We start from the raw sequence: 23581 nt of genomic DNA, 5'->3' as shown, positions 1-23581 counted from the left end.
GGGTGATCTAATTCCAAGGACATGCTGATAAGGTTAATTGGTGTCTCTAAATGTCCCTGTGCGTGTTTGTGTGTCCTGTTATAGAATGGTAACCCCGTGAGGGTGTAGTTTTGCCTTGTACCCTGTATCTGCTTGGTTGCTGCAAATCTCTGTAGGATAATTGTTTTCTGTTGTTCTTCTGTTTTGAAAAATTAAATATTAACTCTTAAAAAATACCATCCATAGTTTACACCTGTTTATATTCTACACTATATACAGTATATTTTAAAGAGTCACATAAATCATTCTGGATACTAACTTAAGAAGAAAAATGATCATTATGATGATGATGATGATGACCGTGATGGTGACGAGGAGGAGGAAGCTGTTTTCCAATTTAAAAAAAAAATCAATAAAACACAAATGTATGTTAAACTTTGTATGCTTTCTGAACACAGCCTGTCATGTTCTTCTTTTCTGTAATTTGTGAGACTGTCAGAATGTCAAGACAAACACACCGGCAGCACAGACTTTGCATTATTTAATCAAGCAGGAGAGGAGCACAATGTGAGAGGCTACATCTTTAGAAAACAATACAATATCTAACCCTTTCAGTGTCTTCCTTCAGGGAACTGTTGTTTATTTCATAGGAACAGCTGCTTCATTTATAATAAGCCACTCATTTTGATGCGGACTGTTACAGAGCAGAACACGATAAGGTATCAGGAGTGCCATCTCATCTCGTTGACTGCTACATTCATTGTACCGATAAGAATAAAATGGGATTTTTGAAAACTATGACACAAACAAATATGTGCTCTTCTCTGATTACACGGCACCTGGGATTTTCCCTGCTTACCTGCTTCTCTTGTGCGACCAAGAACCCAGGGGCTGGAGGTCGAACCACCTTCACTTGAGGCAATGACCCTGTATAAGTATTCTTTGAATGAGGGAGGAATTATAAAAATTTTAGAATGTGAAATAAACACACATTTCATCTCTTCCTGAGAGCAAATTAAAAAAAGATCTACAACAGGGTTCTCAAACTCTGGTGCTCCAGTGGCCACAAAGTCTTTTGGTCTTTCCTATCAGTTTCTTTGCTTTGGCTCAGCTACTTCATTCACAAGGTTGTTTTCAGAACTGGAAATATACTGAACATCACTTGTAATTGTAAAATATTCACAGTTTAATAGCTACATGGAACTCTTAATAAAGAACTTATTGTAATGTACTGAACATACTTTCTATAAAATCACCAGAATAAGGACCAATCAAAATAAATTTATAATTTATGACTGCAACAAATTCACTAACCTAGTATGAGGAAAAATATTTATTGTACCAGTTGCACTGATATTTTATTGAACAGACATCAGATAGGCAAATTAATTTTGCATATTATCATTTGTCAATAAAATGATCGACAGGGGTCCACTGTGGAAATCATAGGTTAGTAATGTGTGGGCTCCACTGGAAGCAATACAAAGTGTTCAAATGTCATTCATGCTAATCCCAAATTTTCAAAATGGGGTTCAGATCTGGCAAGAGGGCATCCTGGGATATATATGGTATATTCTCATCGCGCAAGAATGAACCTGCTGGAATGCTGTCATCTCAAGATGACCCTGAAGGAAAAGCAATAAGTATGGTCCCAGGTCTTGATCAATATAGTGTCATGCAGTCAAGTGGTCATCAATCATCACAAGTGGAGTTCTGTAGCAACTAGACACTCCTGCTAGATCATCACACTTGGACCTCCCCATTGACTGTCTTTTGCACACAACAATCAGCATATCATTTTGCACACCTGTGCCACAGTCATTTCTGTCCATCAGGGTGGTCCACACAAAACATTGATTCATTGCTAAAGTGTTTTTGATCCCATTGATGGTTTCATATACAGCATAGAATCTATATATTCTTATATAGTCTAACCTATATACAGAAGGCACTGCTCTCTTAATATTGGAGAATATTGTTTCATTTGTTTTTTTTTCACTAGCATTGACATTCACCAGGTTATTTTCTTGTCATCACCTTTGCCTAATCAACTGTCTCATTAATGAGGTAATTTAATGTTTATACAGTCAATCATGACACCAAAAATCTTTAATCCTTATCCAATATCCATATACTATATGTTTCTGTACATCTGCACTATTTTACTTTTAGTTTTTTTTTCAAATCTACATATTTATTTTTCTGTTGTTATTTTTTATTAAGTTTGTATGTTATGAGAGATCAGAGCAAATACAAATTCCAAAGTACATGTACAGTATATTTGGCAATAAACTTCTCTACTTCTGTACTTAATCACTTCACAACCTAGACTTCCTGGAATATCCCAATATCCTACCTATGTCATTACCTATGTCATTACCATGTGGTGCAGGCTTCTAGCACATTTATAATGTATTATATTCTTAATAAATTTGACAATTCCTTTTAAATACATCACTTTTCTCTGTCATGGTCAAAATGCTGTTGGGTCTGATACTTTATGAATGGTGCCTTTTCTCATTTAGTCTGGAGAATAACCTATAAAATGCTAATCATAATGGGTGTTTGCAAATACTTTTCGAAAATAGACATGTTGAGTCCTTTCTATCAATATCCTTCCTTACACTGATCACTCTTATGAAAATATTATGTAAAGAAGACAAAGGAACTGAGAGGCATTTGTATAAACATTTTCTGAAGACAAGGACTAATAACAAATATTGTTGATTGTAGATTGATTTTGGCCTACTTTACACTGGTTCTCCCTTATAAAGGAGATGCACGTTCAGTGGGGGGCACCTGTGTATCACCTGTGGTTATATTTTCAATAAAACTTCAATGATGCCAAAAAAATGTTCTAAAGTAAACAAAAATTCCAGCCTTTTATGTCAGAAGAGAAAAACACTTATGATTTACATAACTGAAACTGCTAATCGCATTCAGTTAAATAAGTCCTGTAACAACATGCTACAATAAGACATCATGTGCATTTGGAAAAAAATAACTCACTGTCTCTTAGGCCTTTCTGATATATTAAACATTATAAAGAGAAATTTCATAAAGTTGTCTCTTACCAGTGAATGGCTGCAGATGCTGGTCTAGTACTCTCCTTTCCTTGCCTGTATACACCAGAATGGAGTCATTTCCCCTGCAGTTAACTGTGGTGTCAGTTGACAGGCATCCATCCAGATTGACTCTGACAGCACTGCTGGACACAGCCGCCAAGTTTACGACAGCCCCTCGTGTGAATTTAACATCCTTTATACAACCACCGAAACCTGGCAAGCAATAAGAAATTAATGTCACGTTTCTTGCCTTCTGTTGATTTGAAACCAGCACAATCACGCACTTGGAAAATAAAACTCTGTCTAGATTCCAGGGAATCCAGACATTGTCTTCTTTAAATCTCAGTATATAATGCAAATATACAAATACTGTACAGTTTAACAGAATATAGTTTTTGTCTTGACTTTCCCATTAGTATCTCTGGAAGGCTGCTTTTATATTGACACAATAGACAATGACTTGACAGCAAACTTTGCTTTTTCCTTAACACACAGTAGTTACTTGATTTGCAGCCTACTTAGTTATATCAAAAAACAAAGAATTTCTTGTTACTCTAAAAATGTAATTCAGATTATTTACTGGGAAAAGTACAATTGTTGTTATAAGATGACAGTAACAGTCATTAGACTGATACCAACACTGATATATTAAAAAAATCTATGAAGGCCCCGTTCATACATAGGTCTGGTATGTATATGTAGAGCTGTAAGGGTTTATACATGTATAGAGGTAAAGAAAATTTGAAAAAGTGAATTGACAATCTAAACAGTACTCTCCTGGATGTTGTAGTAAATGAGAATTTATTTTAAATTAATTAATCTACAGTAGTTGACAAAAAATGTAAGTACAGTAGAGTTGCAATTATCTGACCTAAACGGGACCGACAGTATGTTGGCTAATTGAAAATGTCAGATAATGCGGAAACTGAGTAGAGAAATCATAGATTCATGGAAGCGCAGTATAAGTATGAAATCTGGTTTATTCATCTACTGTAATACTAAAATAACAGAGTACAGAACCATCGTTAGTTATTATTTAAAAAAATGAGTGATTGGAATCTGTTTCCCAGATGTGGTTCTCTTCCTTGCAGCAAGGTCTTGCCAGTGTTTTAGTAACATGATATCAGTAGCAGTTGCCTCCTCTTGTTGTTCAATGTAAGCTAGTGCTGCTTCGAAAATACAATAGGAAAAATAATAATCACGAGCACCAAGTCAGCAAGCAAAGCTACGTCAACGGCAGTACCTGACAGAGACACAGCAGCATCGGACGGGGCAAAATATTATTATGTACACGCATGCATAGTTTACAGTATATACTGTACACTATGGTGATTGGCTATGTGATTGGCTATGTTGGATAAAACTGAATGTCAGATAAGCGAAGGTCAGATATTCGCAACTCTACTGTCAATGCCTTTTCCATAAAAAATCAATGGGTTGCAATTTTGTTTGCTGTTAGCAACATGTTGAAAGTTATAGAAATAACAAACAGATGTACTGTAACCTGCAAATAAAGGATTTATTAATTTCCTTGTCACTGTATATAACATGGAGATCTCAATCCAAACAAAGTAAAATTGTTTATCTTGTCAATCAAATCTTGTTTCTTGAAGAGACTTCTAGCTAATGGGATCAAAAAAGAAAAAAACATCTTCCAGCCTTCCTCACCGTGTTGTAGACCTAGACTGTGGAAGGAATTGTAAAGTTCAGATGGGAGTCCTCCAAGATATATGGGTGAGTTAAAATTCAGCTCCTCTTCCACAGACCCTGCTACTTGCTCTGAAAGCTGATTCAGGGTGGCCTCCACAGATGAGCCCTGCTTCCTCAACAACACTGTGTTCCAGCTCCCATCGCAGTAAGACAGACCAACCCACAGGTTTACTTGAGTGAAGTAATGATTCCACTTAAGGATGAAGCTCAGAGTCCCACTTTGCAGCTCCACCTTGAAAATAAAAATATTTTTTTAACAAATGGACCGATTTTTCCTGTAGCCAGAAAGTTAACAAATGGCCGAATGTAATTCATTTCCTTTGAAAAGGGTCCATTGACCACAGTTTCCAGTTAGTTACCAATAAGTACCCTGACCCTGAAATCCAGGCTCTATAGCCAAGCAACAACATCAAGAATAATCAACATCAAGGCCAATGGGAAATTTGGCCAGGATGCCGGGGTAACACCCCTAATTCTTTTTGAGAAATGCCCTTGGATTTTTAATGACCACAGAGAGTCAGAACCTCTGTTTTATGTCTTATCCGATAGATGGTGCCTTTTTACACTATTGTATCCCTGTCACTATACTGTGGCATTAGGACCTACACAGATTGCAGGGTGAGTTCTCCCTACTAGCCAAACTAAACTTCCAGCAGCAACCTTAGTTTTTCCCAGGAGGTCTCCCATCCAGGTACTGATCAGGCTCACAACTTCTTAGCTTCAGTGGATTGGCCATTATGAGTTGCAGGGAGGTATACTGTAGCTACTGGCTAGTATGGAATGAACTTACTGTATACCTGCTCCTCTGTAGGACACCTACTCAAACTTATTTAACACTTGCTGTGGATTTTATTTTCACAGCTTTTAGCTTTTTGCAGAAATATTTTATACATGAATAGACAAGCTAGCTACAGACAAAACAGGTGTGTAAAATAATAAAAAAAGTTTTTCACTTAATTTGATCATTTAAAATTGAACTTCGTCATGAAAAGAAAAAAGATAAACATTTACATGGCATCATCCTTTGCAAGTTTTCCCTATATTTTATTAATACAGTAGCACAGTTCTATCACTAAAGCTCCAATAGCCCAAGCTGCTACAACCACGAGACCAGCTCCATGGCTTTAGGGATTCAAATGCTTTTGAGATACTTCTTGGAAGCAGTCATAATAAGAAAAGAATTCATACGATAACTAATACAACTCATCTTTAGGTAATCAATTAATCTCATTTTAGTAATATAATATAAGGCTAATCTACACAGTTCTATTTTTGCAGAAAATTTTAATATGAAGGCAATTTAGTGAACCGTAAGATAATTTCCTATTTTTCTAATATTATGCATCTTGAACAATTCTGAAATTTTACCAAAAAAAAGTTCAGATCAGTTTTTAAAATACAGCTTTTCTCCTGCAATACCCACAATCACATAGCCTTGTTCTGCTTCATTATATGCAAACAACAGCAGGCCACTCAGCTGGTCTGTTCTGAAGTCAAAGGAAATCTCAAAATCTCCTTTTCCAGCAAACACGAATGGATAAAGTTCCAAATATCCTGAAAAAAGAGAAAAAAGCTTTATAGTACATGCAATGCTTATATGGACATTTACAGCAAAAGAAATTAAAAGCAAAATAAAATTTAAAAATACAGTACTCCGTAGGGGAATCCAGTCACCTTCAAAGGGATTTTTAAAAATCTTTTATTCTAATTCCCTATTAATTAATGCGCGGGCGAAGTAGAACTGCTACAGTAAATTAAAAGGGACCCAATATATTAAATGATTCACACACCCACCTAATTTTGTTTTTATTAAACACTTATGTACAGTACATGAAAATTAAAAGCATTTTATTTGCCAATTTTTTAATCATTGAAAATACACCTGATATGTTTTTACTCTACAGGGACTTGACAACTGATTTCATTTTTTTTCTTTGCCTCATATTGTTATGAATTTTTTTTATTAGCTCTTGTTTTTAGTCATTGACAAGAAAATCTATGACACATTGCACTACTTTTTGTGCTCCATTTCACTGATGAATGAACGATATTGTAATGTCCAATTCCAGACATATTTTATTAGGCACCATAGACACCAGCTCTCTGTGGCTGCCAAAATGTATTCATCTGAGCTCAGCTGAACACCCATTTATTGCAAGAGAAAAGGGCTAAAAAAGCTAAACAAAAAGCTGTACACATGTACAAAATTGTAATAACCTTTAAAATGTAAAAGACTATATGATATATATATATAGTATGTATATACTGTAATATCATGATCTTGTTTATATTTGTGTAAAATCTTAAAGAGATTAAAGTAAACATACTGTATATTGCTACAGTAGGTTAAACACAACTAATAGGGGATGACAAATTTGAATTTGAAAAAAATTATAGGCCTGCTTTGAATTTTAGGTTTTGCAAAAAAAATAGAGATCAGTGGAAATGTTTAACTTTAAAGAAAGTAAACACAAGTATTTAAATAATTTCAGAACTTAATTACAGAACCACCTGTTGAAAATACCTAACACACCTGTATTTAAAGACACAGAGAAGATTTTTCAGAATAAAAGACCATGATAATAGTAATAATATATCATTATAGGATTTAACTACATCTCCCATCATATTTTATAATTTTTAGAATTTATTTACCTCCCACACAAAAACCAATGGATAACTACTAATAAAAAACTTTATTCTTTAATAATTCTTTAATAAAGTCTGATAGTAAACAATGTGATCAGAATAAAACACTGAAAAAAGAGTTCAATATAATTTAGAACTAAGCAGTAAAACTATACAGTATGTACATTGGTCTCGTAAAGCAAAATAATATGCCAATATGCTTATCTAGAGACTATTTACTATCTTTATACTTTCTTCTGATGACACACCTTTTCCTATTCCTCAGTGACCCCTTTTTTATGTTTTTTTGCCTATGCTAACATCTTTCTGCAAGTACTCTACAGAGGACCAATGTATTTAATATCCTTATGCTGTATATTTTATATTAAGCTTAAAGTCTTCTTCTTACTATTTATCTGTAACATTTCTTGTTTTTTTAGTTGCAAATTGGGAATCTCATAGGAGAAAAGAACATCTATTTGCAAGCTACTTCTGATTAACAGTGCCTGGAAGGTACAAATTAATTAGAGAAGATGTAACTTTTTACTACTAAGCTTATAAATGTAAGGGTTGCCTAATAATTCTGACCTACAGTATGTTGTTTATATAAAAAGCACACAAACATACTGTATGTAAATTACAGTAGACTGGATATATTCTAATAACAATGCAATGAACTGACACATATAAATGGATAGCATACATTGACATTAACTTTCCTGGCTGAGCAAATGACAGTGCTGGCCAAAGAATAGCACTGTCACAACCCCACTCACTTATGAGAAATGAGACAAGAAGGAAATGGTGCAATGGTGAACTTGGGTAGAGGGAGGGGTGGTAGAAAAGATTCCAGCAGAGTTGTGTGCCATAGAGGAATATTTATATACAAGGGAGTGAAAGTGGGACATATGAATATGACTTCCTCCTGAATGTTTGTTAAATACAGTAACACCATTAAAGCAGTTTGGTCAAATTCTTATAATGACGAAACAAGCCAATGAATACACAGTAAAGGCTGGCTGAGGAAATGACAGTACTGGCCAAAGTTCAATATTTGACCTTAATTAAAATAGAACTTTGACAAATATGCAGATTGAATTTTCCAACCAAATACCTGATGGTGGTTTACCACTGGGTAGGCAAAGAAATCCTGTAAAAAACAAACATATCATCATAGCAAGTACCATATATGGAATTTGACATTGGCATACCAAGTATGTGATCAATTTTAACTTATTCTTTCATGTTCTGATACTTGAAATTATGCCAAAATATTGTTATGTTAGTATGAAGGGGCCAAGAAACATTTTTCTCAAAGTTGCAAGCTTGCCCACATAAGGTGTGCCTCTAATGCATTTCCTTAGGAGATTATGAAGAAATGTGCTGTAGGAACATACAGTAACACTTGGTGAATTGTACCTTGTCCTAGGAAATGAGCTCCTTCCACTGTTTGAGTAGGGCAGCCTTCCCAGCTGTGATAGACACCACCTATCTCCTCTGCTCCCTCCCAGTCCAATGGCTCCCACACTTCACCTGGAGAGTCCATCTTTTTAATGAACACATTGGTGATGCAGCCCAGAAAGCTCCTGTCTGTGAATTTGGTGGGTCCTGGGGGTGGTTTATAAAGTTTATATTAAAGGATGCTTACTTATAAGATTTTTTTCTTTAACACTTAATACTTTTGATAAAATGGGATAGATGATCCCAGAGCACAATACCTGTATCATCTCTTAAAATTAGAAAGCCTTGTGGAAGACCACCAATAAAGATTCCAGTGTTCTCACCGATGATAGTGTTACCACTTGTAGCAAAAGCAGATCCTTTGTGGGGAAAAAATATAAGACATGAAGCACTGCTTCTTAAAAAAACATAAAACAGTTTAATAACGACTGGAAATGTGATGAAAGATCCAATTATTTAAGTGTAACAAACAATGCTTACAGGGCTGCAATTATTGTATCTCACAGTAAGATAGCTTCTTAATGCTATATATTAAACATTAATTCATCCTTGTAAGTGGTTACTAAGGTTCTTGGTAATTAGTTAACTACCAAAGTAACTAGTTGAAAGTATATGTTTAATGTTTATAAATGTTTATTTCACATCTTTATAGAACAAAGTTGCAGAAATAAGAATCCAGACACTGTCTTAGATGAGCTAATTTACAAAAATATTTATAACTATATAACAAGTATAGTTAAATAAACAATATTTAAATTGTTGAACAAAAAATCAAAAATACAAAGAAACAGAATACAGATATCTTGAACCTCTGAGAAACTCCATTAACAAGCACGGTGAACATGTGAATCAACAAGCCCCTGTGAAAAAGGTGCAGGTCCTTGGCTGCATACTGTATCTTAATTGAAATGCAAGTTCAAAAAGGGGAAAAAACTCTTTTCCTAATTATTCTAATCTCACAATGGAAGGCAAAGATTAACCTTGATAATTCCTCACCTTGGAATTTGTAGAACCAGGGTTTAAAAGAAATTGACAGAAAAGAATCAGTCTCAAGTAAGGTTATGAATATGATGAATCTAAGCATAGGATGTTAACTATTACCTCTGTATTGATTGTCTACAATGATTGTTCCCACGGCCTTGTTTCTTGTAGCAATCACATGGTGCCACTGGTTGTCATTATACAGCTTTCCTTCATCATTTTCAGGACTAACTGCCACAGCAGATGCCTTAGAACAAAGAAAAAAAAGAATTCCAGTGACTGCTGATTCTTTTGATATATTTGAGTATTTTGAATAAATGAAACACATTCCCTCATCATCTTTTCTTTTCAAGATTAAGAACAATATATTATTTTAACCTCTCTGTGCGGGGCATTCTTCTAAGCCCAGAAATGTATCTTTGGTCACTCTTTTATTAGAGTGTTTCCTGAGTATCTTTTTTTTTGCAATACAGTTACTAAAATTATTTTCTAAAAGCTTAGTATATTGTGCATTTTGAACATAATACCCCTTGATTTAAATTCTGTACTTTTAACTATAATTTAACTATACAACCTACTGTAACATTCTGTTTGCCTTTTTATTCTTCTCAAAGCATATAAGGAAAATTATTTGTCAACATAAATAACATTTTTTCCAATGTACAGGTGGTAGTGTTTTTTATTTAGTTTAAACACTTTGTTTAATGACTTGTATTGTATATATGAAATGTTAATTGAATGTTCTGGATGTGCAGAATGGTCTTCACTTGTTTTTAACCTTTGAAATGGTCTTATTTTCCCTAAAAAATAAGGAAGCCAAGGAAATACTACACTTCGGGAAGGAAGGGAAGAGTCAGCACGATCCTGGGACAAGTACAGGAAGAGGTAAACTAAAAGTAGTCATAACAGTAGTAGTATATTCATGGCCATCATGGCCAGTAAAACAATCAAGAAGAAAGCAGCAAGCCAGGACAGTGTTCAGCCAGTAAAGAAACATGTACTTGTAGAGGAAAAGTAGCTTGTGTTCAGTGCAGCAAGGTGGGAAGCAGACTGTATTCCAGGAAAAAACGCAGCCCATGGAACCCAGGGAGGAAACACCAGTGCGTCAGTGGAATGGTGGGCTTCTGGTCCAAGTGCACACAATAGCTGTGTATGTTGTGCCGCATTTGATCCAAACAGTTTCAAGAATGGCTCTCACCCGAGGTACAGCAGAAGAGCTCCACCTGAATGAATCTTTGGCTCCTGTGAAATTCCAGTCCAGTGAAGATCAGAACACTACAAGGGAGTCTCATAGGAATGTTTAACCACTACTGCGGGATTTTAGTCTGAGATCTTGGTGTGTATATGTCAGCCTCAGGCAGGGGCTATGATGGACATCCCTACAGGGACTAAGGTTAGGGTCACCCTAACAGGAGCAGGGTCAGAGATCATACAGCTGGAGCCATAGCAACATCCGTAGAAAAAAAAATGTAAGATTGTAGATTTACAGTATTTCTATCAGTTGCTCTGGGGATTAAGGCCGCTTTAGTCAAGTGTGTCGGGCAGGGCTGCAATTCACAAAGCCCTTAGACATAAAAATATAGACATTGATGTAAATCGTTAATACATGAACAGGTCTGTACATGCTCTGCTGTTCTCCCAGTATGTGTGTCCGCCTGTTGGCAGGTGCATATAGCCACTATACATGCATGTAGACACAGGAATACTGCACCTCTGGGCATGCATTAAACACACAGCACCAGCAGGAGAGAAAGAGCATGTGAGTGCAGAGGTCTCCAGTGAATGGAAGGAGCTGTAGCAAAAGGGGACCTCTCCTGAAGCCTATCTTCCCCTTCAGTTACCACCATTTGGCAGAGTACCTAAATGGGGATAGGTTGTCACCAACATACTGTAGAGTACAGTCTCTGCTAGGGAATGAGTGTGCCAAATGCTTGCTTTCAGTCTTTTACAATATCTCTCGTTTAAATAAAGGTGGCATACCTCATGCCTTTTAATTTACACATAGGGCTGTGTTCTATGAGTTGTGTGTCCTTCATGACCTACCAAAACAACAGGATATATTACAATATGATTAAATTGTATACAGACTTGTTGTCAGAGTGAATATTTTACTGAAATGCAATCAAAAAGGTGGATGTTCTCAGTTAGAATCACCTTATAAAACTAAGAAAAATAGGCAAATCAATTTCAAACCTTTTTCTTTAAGATCATGTAACTGCTATCCCATCTTTAGGACAGATCTTTAGGATCTTTAGGGCAGACAAGTATTATGTTTGTAATGTTTTCTTTTGTGGAGCTATATTTGAGGCCTAGAGTTCTTTTAATTTCAGAATAAAACAAGTAAAATAAGGCTTTGCAGGTGGCAGAATGGTAGTAGGAGGAGACTTAGAATGACGAGCTGTGCTATATCCTTTATTTGTATTTTATTGTTATTTATATACACAGTAGACAGTATACTTTACTGGAGAAAACATCATATAGGATTCAGTCTTCACATTGGTGAAGCTTCAAAATAGGCATTCACCATCATGATTACAATGTAGGGGATTTAGTGTGGTTTGATGACCCAGTCAACTCCTGGCTCAAAACTAGGAACACACAATCTGAAGTTCTGCATACAACTGTGGACAGTACAAAATGATAAGCAGAACACCAAGTAGTACACCACAACAGGCTTAAACCCTACACACCAGGGAGATATCTACAGCATTGTGGAAAAATCCAGCAGAACATGCCTGGCTACCTACAGTATGTCCTTTGACAGCATTGACAGAAGCATTGCTTCCATCAGAATCATAATCTTCTGGCTCTAGCCCTGTCCTACCTGCTACAACGGAGCATAGAAATAATTCACAGCAAGGTAGTTTATCATAAAACCTGCATGTACCATCTGCTTCTGCTTTGTGTCTTCTTCACAGCGCCAGTGTTTTAGCACCATTGCCAGGAGATTCAAGGCTAACACGTAATGAGCACCTTCTTCTCTAAAGGATTATAAACTGACAATGTGGGACTTTATGGCGTTATGTCCAACCTACCAAAGTAAAGCCAATTGAAATTGAATAGTTTTGGCATGTTTGCAATGTGTTGTTTTGTTACAAAATTACTATTCCATTTAGTTTACTTATGAAAGAAAAGGTTTTTTTAAATTTCAAAATAAAAGAAGTACTAGATCTACTGAGGGTGGCAGTTGGAGAGAGAAAGATCGAAGAACAAGGGAAATCTTATACACCTTATATTTCCTTTCTGCCTGCCTCAGTTTTTGTTGTCTCTCGTTTTTTTTTTTGTGTTAGTGTGCCATCCAAGATGTTGGGGGCTTAAATGACTTGAATTTTCTTTGACCATCTTATCTTCAGTCAAGACAAACCTGAAAAGGTTCATATTTCCTGAACTAGCTAAAATGGATGATATTCTTAAAAATGACAATCCTTCTTAGATTTCTGGCTTTGAGAAAGAAGAACTCGTACATGGATAGGGCTCACAGAATCTGTTGGGACTAATGCTATTCTTTTGTTTTGGAATGTATGAGGGCTAAATTCTTTTATGAGCAGTACTGTTTAGATATGCTGTGCAGGAATAAAATAGATGCTATGTTGAGTCTCATTAGAAACAACAGGATGTTTGTAGATTTCTAAATAAATGTTAAAGTGTGGCAGCCTCTTTTTTTGCAAAAAAACAAAATAAAATGTTGCTTTAATTGTATTGTGAAGGAAATACAACAAACACTAAATAAAACAGTGCAATAAAAAAGACTGCATATTTTTTAGATACATATACAGATGCAGCCATTCAAAATGCACGGTACAACCCCATACCGCGCAAAATTATCCACAGTTCGCTGCCATGATTGGCTGGCCAAAATGACCGACAGGGCCACTCGTGGTGCATTGGTTGTTAGTGAAATGATGTAATCATTTAATCTCTTTACTGTGAATGTTTTAATCCGCGTAATATTGGATATTTATTTGGAATTTTACAACAAAAGGGAAATTTTAGTAGCTGAGCATAAAAAGAAGAGGACCATAATGCATCTGAAGGTCATAAACAATATTAATTTAGGAACATAAACATATTATGTAAACTGTATATGGCTGGTATGGGTAGTTTAAATAAAAAATACACACCAGTATTCCACTTTCTTCCTAAACATTTTAAGCATCAAAGTCTTTCATTTGGTTACATAGTGTGGTTATTTTGGAAAAGTTTTTATGTGCTCCTTCTGAATATATTAAGTTTATATACTTCATAATAAGTTATAATGTTTTAACATTTCCTATGAATATTTGCACTCGTTATCGCAGTAAAAAAACGCATACTTTTTAGAATTTGATTGATAGGGAATATAATATGGAATCACGTATCTAAATTATTAATGATATAATTATATTCATATAGCTCAAATTATCACAGTAGTACACTTTCTTTGTAAATGTGTGCATCAGTTTAACTCACTCATCTATGAGTATGTGTGTGGTGTAATGGGTTAGGCGTGTGCCTTGTATGCTGGAGGTCGGGGGTTTGAACCCAGCTGTCACCATGAGATTTCTTTTAATAAACATTTCTTTGAAAAACTAAAATAGCAAATATTATGGACACTATATTGACATTTTTTATATTTCTAAATATCACAACATGTTTGAAGCCAAGTCATTTATTAATAACAATGAATAATTTCAAACTGCTACTGTACTGCCACTACAGTATAGCTTGTGGGAAATACATTTATTTGTCCTGCATCAAAGTTTAACTCGTTCAGAGCGCCCTACAATATCGACAGCAATGTAGTTGAAAGGAACATGTCAAAATGTTTCCAAAGTAACCACAAGTGAACGAGTTGAGGGATTTGATAATAATAGAGAAATTATAACTATGACCCCGTGTTGCTAATCACGCATACCCAACTGTACTGTAATTCACTTTCTTTGTAAACACGTTTTAATTTTAATTTGACTCATTCATGCATGATGAATTGTGAGAGAGTGATACTGTAGATGGAGACAAGATGGAGGTTCTTGTCAAACTTACATTTCCCAGAATGCAGTGGGAAACAATGTTAGTCACCTGACCAGCTGATGCACTGCATCAGAGAGAATGACTGAAGGATTAACCTATTAAGAGTGATTTTTTTTAAACAACCTGAGGGGAAGGAAAAGTGCCCACGGTCATTTTTTTCACTGACAGACAAAATAGAACAACGTAGAGTACATAACGTGGTTATGTATCGGGAAAGTTTGCAAATGTTGTGATAATTGCACAGTATATGTTTTTGGGAACACATTAGTTTTCGAGCAGGTAATTGCTCACTTCTGCTGCCATAGAGTGTTTTGGAATCTACATGCTCTCCCCACATAGTTATCGACAATGGAAATGTCTCTGGAATAGTCATACTGTATAAATTATAAAGCGATGGCTATGGAGAAAAAAAATTGAAACAGAAAGCAACTAATTTGACATGTACAGTAAATGTGACACCTGTGGCACATTGAGTGCATATCCTACAGTGTGAGCGCATTTGCAAGGCTATTGGAAAAGGTTGATCCAGTTAACAGTCTGGGTGTGGTGAGTTTCAATTGTTTCCTGCCAGTCTTGGGCGAAAGGAACCTGTCTTTCACTGGAAGGTTCGCCTATTCTACTTGTAGATGAGAATATAAGGGGGAAGGAAAAGTTCCCGTGGTCATTTTTTTCATTGACAGACAAAGTTGTGTTGCGTTAACACAAACTCTGCTTAACAGATCCGCTTGTAAGAGCAAGGTGACTTTCTGCTATCTAAAACATTTTTTACAGATTTTAAAGTCACGCAATGTTTGAGTTAGGCAGGTACACGTCATTGTATTTTATTTTTTATTTCATTTTTAAAAATAAATATAAGGCAACCAGCAATCAAATGTCCTGTTTTTTTCTTAATACTCGTTTTCCATACTTTAGTTTGAGTCTTTGTGTAAGCTGTAAGTTCTTTTTAGTTCTTAATTAAACGTTTGAAACACTTTAATTTTGTAAACGCAACATGCATTCCGTACAGAAATAAAATCATGTTTTCTACAGGTGTTAAGCAGATTAGCAGGTTACTGACAAAACAGCACACCGTCCACCACTGCCCAGTGATATAACTTTAATATAAACAAGATATAGTACCTGGTGCAGTTTTTAAAAAAAAACATTTTGAATGAATCAAATCCCAGGTGTGAGTTCATAAAGCCAGAATTACGTACTATTCCTATGTCTGCGAAACACCTGATCATCTACTGTAAAGCTTTCAGTGTTTTGTTTGTGTATATTCCAATTGCAGTGGGGGCAGGGTGTGTGGGGAAAGGTTTAGGCTGCAACTGAATTAGGGATCTGTTTTCTTCACACCTAAAACATTGTTTTCTCTGAAAGCGTTTTCTTCCCTCTTTAGCTGATCTTTTGCTGCCTACGCATGCTTACACAGCTCACTAGGTGAATTCTCGTACTTGCCTGAGAAAGCTTTAGAGAACTTTACATTTTTATTTTCAACAAATTGTAAATATACATTTACATTGGCGTTTTTATTAATTTTTCACTTAAGAGTATGGAGGAGTGTCAGCTGTCAAGGAGAGCATCACCCCTCCCTTTCTCCCTTTCTCCTCTTCCCCCCATGGACAGACTGACAAAGCACTTGGGAAGTGTTAACTATCCAGCCATTGCAAGCCACTGCAGCAGCCACAAATAAATACAAAATTAAAGTTTTTTCTCCTGAAGGTAACTGTAACAAATTGTCACGTTTCACATCCTTGCGAAACAATCATGACGTTCTCATCCAATCAAAGGTTTGATGTTTTTTTTATTTTGAAACCGTGATCTTGACATGCAGGTGTGAAGTAGAGTTAACAGCTTCAGATTTAAAAAGTTATTAATATTATGTTCCGTGTCGCATTAACATTGGAATGTTCTTACCAGTGTAAAAAGAGGCGATACACAACGTGTCTCCTCTTTAACTCTTCAGTTTACAGAGAAATTCCGTCAGAGCCTCACAACATTGTCCAATAATACTCTTCTTGTGTCTAATTTTTAGTTTAGCAGGATTTGTGCGATAAGCACATTGTTTAATGGGGATGACATTACCCACGTCTATATCACTATACAACACAGGTTTGAGGCGGAGTGTCTGTTAATAAAACAGAGCGCCTTCTAATACATATAACTACTGCATGATTTCTTTATCCGTTTAATGTTATCTGTTTTAGCTAAATGAGGGGAATTAAATCAGTCAGAATCTCGGAGTGCCAATTGTAAAAAGAATCCTACTTCCCTCTTTTGTTTAACTTTAAGAATTTCGTGAAGACATCCTTAATCACAATACCATCACTTAATTTATCCAGATACACAAATTCACGCCAGAGCCAACAACAAGCTATAATAGTGGACTATTTATATGTATTCACTATATAAGAAACAAACCGAAAGTAATACTCTGATCGTGCTTTGAACCATTGGGTGTAGTGCTTTGTCCATTACCACTACAAGGACAATAAAAGTTTTTTAAAAAGAAACGATCGTCAAAATGTTTCTGAAATGTCCACCTGTGATATTTTAGCAGCTTAGTTACACGACTCCATATTCATATAACTATCAAGTGATGTTAAATCACTACAACATTTATCTTTTCACAATAACAGCAAGCAGTGTTCTTACTATGTATTCTTAGAAAAGGATAAAACATTATAACTTTTTATGAAGTACACAATATACATGTAAGCTTAATAATGTTAGAACAAGCATGTTAAAACCAGAAACCACTAAGTTACCAAGTTAAAGACTTTTATGCGTAAAATATTTATGATAAATTAAATTATTTATGATGAAGGTGGAAGGTTGTGTACTTTTGTCCAACTGAGCAATCTTGTTTTTATAAAATATACAGACTTTTTAATGTTTAATGATTAACATGCTGTCATACACAGTTTAAAATTATTAAAAGTCTAAAGAGTATACAACTTAAATTCTTAATTGGAAAAAGATTGTCCCTCTGCAGTGACTGGGATTCGAAACCGTTTTCTGGCGACAGCTCAAATGCTGTACATGAGACGTTAAGCTTTATTAGCTCCACCTGGCAGTTTTACAAGGTGATTCTATTATCATATTTCATTTAAAATGCGGTATAATGCGGTTAGATGCGCCACACCTACCAAGTTTTAACGCAGCGTACTCCGCACATTTTGAATGGCTGGATCTGTATGTTGTGCTTATGTTTCAGATTTTTCTGTGGCATATAATGCAAACTACAAATGTCACTATTATACCTTGCCAATTCTGCATATTGTACTAACAGCCATTAGTACAAAAATACACTCCCCATTTGTTAAAAGCATTGAGGTGCTTTACAGTAGCTAACTGACAGATAGTAATAACAATATAATATCAAATAATAATATAATTTCAAATAATCAACAAGATGAGTTGTAGAGATTATTAACCAATGATTCTATTTCAAAAAGGAAAGGTATTTACTTTTGTTTATATAACCTTGTAGTTCCTTTAAATATACAGTATACATATATACTGTATATAATATATATTAAACAAATATATAGTCTCCAAAATCAATGGTAAGTACAAATCCCACAATGGTAAGTACCAAGTTGGTTTGATAAAGTACATAACGTATGATGAAAGTCAAAGACCATTTTTCTAAATATTCCCCCAAAGTCCTGTAATTTTAGTACAAATAAATACAATTATTTAACTAAAAAATTTAAAATTTAAATTTAATAAAGAAATAACAATATCTAGATAAAACAGAAACACATATTTATGAAACTTTTTAGAGTAAGGTTCTGAAGAAAATATTCTTGCCCATTTGAAGTAGTTACTGTAAATAGTGTAGATAGCATGTGGAACATATCTCTCTCCTTTTTAAGGCCATCTTATGCAATCTTAAGAGGAAATAAAATTTTCTATACTGTTTTGATAGGATTGAAAAAATAACTTTCAGGGCTTTTAAACGTATAAACTTATTTGACACTTACAAAGACATAATGCAAATATATACAGTACATTGTGTCCTTGTACTTTAAAAGGCTGCATTGAAGACAGTGAGATTAAAGGATGGCCTTTACCTTTTGTGTTCTTATTTTCCAACACGTGCTGTGGTAGAAAGGCTTTACATAAGGTGTTTATTGAATTCACCAATAAGGAGACCAGTTGGAATTCTGCATCTTTGTGACAATTTCAGCAGTAACTAAACACTTTTTCATGAGACAGCATTAAATGAAATGCTCATTAATTTCATCATTAGAAAAGGGTGTGTGGGGAAGCACACCAGTTTCCTATGTCACGCCCAATTAGCATCCCATGGTAGAAATCCCATTAGTATTGTTGAATTCACTAATGGGAAAACTAATGGGCATGCTACCAGGGGACATTAATTGGCCATGACACCGCTTTTAGTTTTAATTATTCAGTTGGCCTAATGAAATGTGTTTGTAAAGCACTAAAACAGCCAAATTTGGTATGCTAGGGAAAGAGTTGGTGGTCCTGTGGATACTGATATGAGCACATTTTACTTCACAGTTTTGTCATTATAGAAGTCAAGTTGCCTTCTGATTTTGGAATCAAAGCAGCACTGCTTTCATACTGTACTTGTGTTCTTAACCAGTAACTCAGTCCGTCAGCCTCAAGATGGTGATATAGGCTTACGTCCAGCCACATGTTGACTAATTAATTATTATATTTAAAAATCAGAAAGGTATACAATTCTGTTTTTATAGTTATGGATTTTATTTATCCTTATTTATCGTTTACACCCTTGTGAAAGGGTGAATATATACAGTATAACATAATTGTAAACATTTGTATATACTTCTTTTAGAGGATACCTCTTTGAATTAGATGTATGCTTAACATTTTAAGAATATTTTTTATTATATTTGAATATTTGTGAACATGATGTAATAATGTAAAAGGTTCTTAAAAATTCCATGTTACCTTTCCTTCAATAGAATATCAGAATTCAGCTTATTCCTAGTAAGGTTCCAGAACCTGTCCTGGGAGCACAATGGACTACACCCCAGACAGTATGTCAGTCTTGTCACTGTGCACACACTATACAGACAAATGATAATCCCATGTTAATTAAATTTCAATAAAGTATACAGATGCAGCCTTTCAAAATGGGTGGGGTATTTCGCGGCATACCCCGGTGGGCGTGTCGCGGTATCACGTGGTATCACGCAGTATCACGCAGTTAATCGCGTCATTTGACGTCATGCTGGAAACTATCCGGCGTCACCTTGTAAAACCGCCAGGGGGAGCTTAACCTCTCATGTACAGCATTTGAGCTTTTAATTTTGAACTGTGTATTACAGCATGTTAATCATCAGTCATTAAAATGTTGGTATTTTTATGAAAGCAAGATTGCTCAGTTGGACAAAAGTACACAACCTACCTTTATCAGAAATATTTATGCATCAAAGCCTTTACCGAAGATATTACTAATAGTATTAATAATGAATGACTTTGGACAAGCTGTATACTCAAAGTATAATTTCTTTAGCACATTTGTACAAGCACTTGGAATCTGTCCAAGCCATACTTTGTCAGGCATTTTGTTTTACTTCAACGGGCATAAAAACTTCCTTGCTTTTAACAGGGCGTTTCATAATTTCTAACTACGAAAATGATTTAAAATGCGACACTTATCATTCAACTAGAGCTCAAAATATCACAAGGATCCTCAAGAGCACAGCAAAGACTGTATTAAAAGATACTTGTATGAGATACATGAGAATCCAGGCTTTTTTATCAACGCTTTCTTTTCCGTATACCAGATTTTATGGAACCACTTCAGAAGGGTGTCAGCCAGTCAGATTCCAGGAATCGGTACTTTAAAGGAAAAATACACACCGGTATTCCATTTCTCCCTAACGATTTTAAGCATCGAAGTATTTAACTAGCATGTGAAATAGCGTGTGCTAATAATAAAAAAATAAAAAAAGCTTTTCTGCTAATATAATATGGAATCGCGTATCTAAAGAATTTAATAACGAAATGATTATATTCGTGTACTGCGACAGGGCTGTGTAGGGCTGTTTCGCCTCTCTCTTCATGTGACTTCCCTTGTAGCCTACTGGTCTACGTGCCCGATTACCAACTCACGGGTTGTGTGTTCAAATCCAGCTGGTGCTGGACTTTTCTTTTAACAAACATTTCTTCGAAAAAATAGAATAGCGATATTATGGACAATCAATTGACTTTTATATTTCAAAATATCACAACATGATCGATTCTAAGTCATTTTTGATAACAATGAATAGTCACCTTCTTCCCTTCTGACAACGGTCCCTGCTTCTGCTTCCTGCTTCTATTGTGTGTGTGTGTAATAGAGTAAATTTTTATAGAGAAATGGAGGCTGGACAGTATGCGATACAATATAAACATTTATATTGATTTAAATCGTGTTTTGATTTAAATCGCAAACGCGTGTTTAATTATATGTGTTTTTTTAATCATAATCAGGCTAATGCAACATAAACTGATACAGTATCTTTGTCTTCTAGGTATCTTAATAAACTTTCAGCGTAGCTTTCTACCCGTTTAGATTTATATTTCTTGGGATTTTGGGATCAAACGTGGAAGGATTAGATTGTAATCGTTTTTATTTTTCAAATACGTTTTAGAAAAGTGTAATCTATACCTGCCCAGACTGTACGCCTTCCTAAACCCCGCCTTTCACTAGTGTCCTGCTCTTCCCCGCGCACCCCAGCCGGGCGCTCTTCGGCCTGTGCCCGGGACAAATGTATATTTTGATATTTACACCCGGCGCGGCACCGAGGGAGCGTCTGCATTTATAACTTAGTTTTTAAAATTAGTCAAGCAATATGAAGCATCTCCTTTTACTTTTAAGTCCCTTAAATACATTGAGCACAGCTTTCTCACCACTTAAGATTACTTTTTGATACCATCCTTACACAAAGCAGAAACTTTCCGATGACATACAGTACAAGTGGAAAGATTACAGATTTTAATCGTCTTTAATTTTGTTACGTTATACGTTTTAGGAACGTTTCATCTAAACAAACACCACAAAACTATTTTCGATTGTATTTCTGAATGTTATGTTACACCTACAGTAGTTCACTGCTTTAAATACATCGAATTAAGAAAGTTAGGTGTAGCACTTTAGATCTTTTTTTCTGAACCAGGGAAAATCTGATCATGTTTCTCTATAACAATAATAAAACACTTTATTTTACATATCACCTTTAAAAGTGGCATCTCAAAGCAATACAGTATATCGAAAAAAAGTTAAAAAGGACCAAAGTAAATACCAGACAAACGCAAACGCGTTTTTAATAAAATGCTTTTATTCATTCAGCAGAGAGTGAGAGAGACATCCAGCAGAGAGAGACACACACACTGGTTTTCATTGACAAAAAGTAATTGTTTTTTTTACATTTTTTTTATGTTTTGTTTGTGGACAGACTGTCTTTCTCAGACTTACATTCCCGAATGTCCCCCGCCCCGGTCAACAATCCTAGGAAGAACACGAAACAGCCTGTTAATAAAATTGTTACAATTTTGTTCGGTCAGTTCTTCCTCCCAGAATTTATAGATCGCATCGATCAGTTCCTGCTTTGTGACGGCTTAGCAGTTTTCCGAACGTAGTCTTTCAACGAATGCCAAACCATCTCTATCGGATTTAGATCTGGGGATTCGGCTGGAGTTTTCACCCAGTTCACTCCTTCTGCTATAAGCCTCGCCCTTGCTGCTGTGTGTTTCGGATCGTTGTCTTGAAAGAGACGGTGCCTTGATCCAAACTGCTCCCTGATATATGGGGCAGCATGCTGTGTGACCACGACTTCCTCGAAGAATTCACGGTCCATAATTCCCACGAAAATAAGAAGTGGTCCCGGGCCTCTTCTAGATATACCCCCCCCAGACATGAACCTTCAGTGGATGTTTGGGCTTTGGCTTGTCCACATATCTCTCCTTTTTGCAAAATGACATTGTTGAAAACTGTTCCAGAGCCACTGTTGTTTCGTCGGTGAAAAGTACATCCTGAAATGCCTCCCCCTGTTCAATCCATTGGAGCGCTTGCTTGAGTCTTTCCTCTTTGTTTTTTAGCCTTATCATGGGGCATGTGTTGGTTTTTCTGTATCTCCATCCAAGCCTCCTGCGTACTCTTCTTATCGATGTCGGGCTAATGGTCGCACCGAGGTCAGCCCATAGCCGTCTTTGGACTTGCATCGCCGGTAGCTCATCATTTTCATCAGTCAGTTTGTCGATAGCTCACACAATAGGACTTGAAAAAAAAGAGATCAACAGTAAGTTTTAAAAATAATGTGCGTAGTTGTATTTACATGCAAGAAAGGTATTTTTAGAAATTTATTTACCTTTGAATCGTCCTCGGTTTAGATTCTCTTTGCCTCCTCTCCCCTTTATAATGCCGTCTCACTGTGCTTTCAGAAACGAAGATGTCCATCGAAGCCAACTGCTGTACAATGTCCCGTGTTGACTTCCCATTTCTTTTCATCTTCATTATTTGGTGTGAGAGAGTCTTCGTGATTTTGGCCATTGTCCGTCTCCTTACCAAAGCGATACAGTGGTGCAGCTTGAATTCTGTACCTATATACTGTATGGTATGGTACAGATAAAACTTACACCATACCGATGAGCTAATACCAGGGAAAGACACTCCTATTTTATTTAAAACACAGTATGCCAGGAAATGTGTCTGATGCATTAGCAAGTTAAAACAATTGGGTCGAAAACCTGGGCGTAACACCATTTCCTTTTTCTGATCA

At 35.7% G+C, this 23581-nt stretch overlaps 1 protein-coding gene across 1 annotated transcript in view; it reads right to left on the bottom strand.

Annotated features, from left to right (window-relative positions):
• ush2a (Usher syndrome 2A (autosomal recessive, mild)) overlaps positions 1-23581 on the bottom strand; it is a 405544-nt gene that overhangs the window by 254206 nt on the left and 127757 nt on the right. Inside the window, exons 22-28 of the mRNA XM_088939657.1 lie at positions 9945-10071; positions 9101-9202; positions 8802-8990; positions 6178-6308; positions 4713-4986; positions 3054-3257; positions 839-919 (exon numbers count right to left, since the gene is read on the bottom strand). Of these exons, the coding sequence (XP_088795783.1) occupies positions 839-919; positions 3054-3257; positions 4713-4986; positions 6178-6308; positions 8802-8990; positions 9101-9202; positions 9945-10071 (1108 nt within the window). The remainder of the gene's footprint in view (positions 1-838; positions 920-3053; positions 3258-4712; positions 4987-6177; positions 6309-8801; positions 8991-9100; positions 9203-9944; positions 10072-23581) is intronic.

The sequence above is a fragment of the Atractosteus spatula genome, chromosome 2 (assembly GCF_055471065.1).
Source record: "Atractosteus spatula isolate fAtrSpa1 chromosome 2, fAtrSpa1.hap1, whole genome shotgun sequence".
In the NCBI taxonomy this organism is placed as follows: domain Eukaryota; kingdom Metazoa; phylum Chordata; class Actinopteri; order Semionotiformes; family Lepisosteidae; genus Atractosteus; species Atractosteus spatula.
Note: the sequence above shows the minus strand (reverse complement) of the source record. Positions and strands in the feature narration are given on the sequence as shown.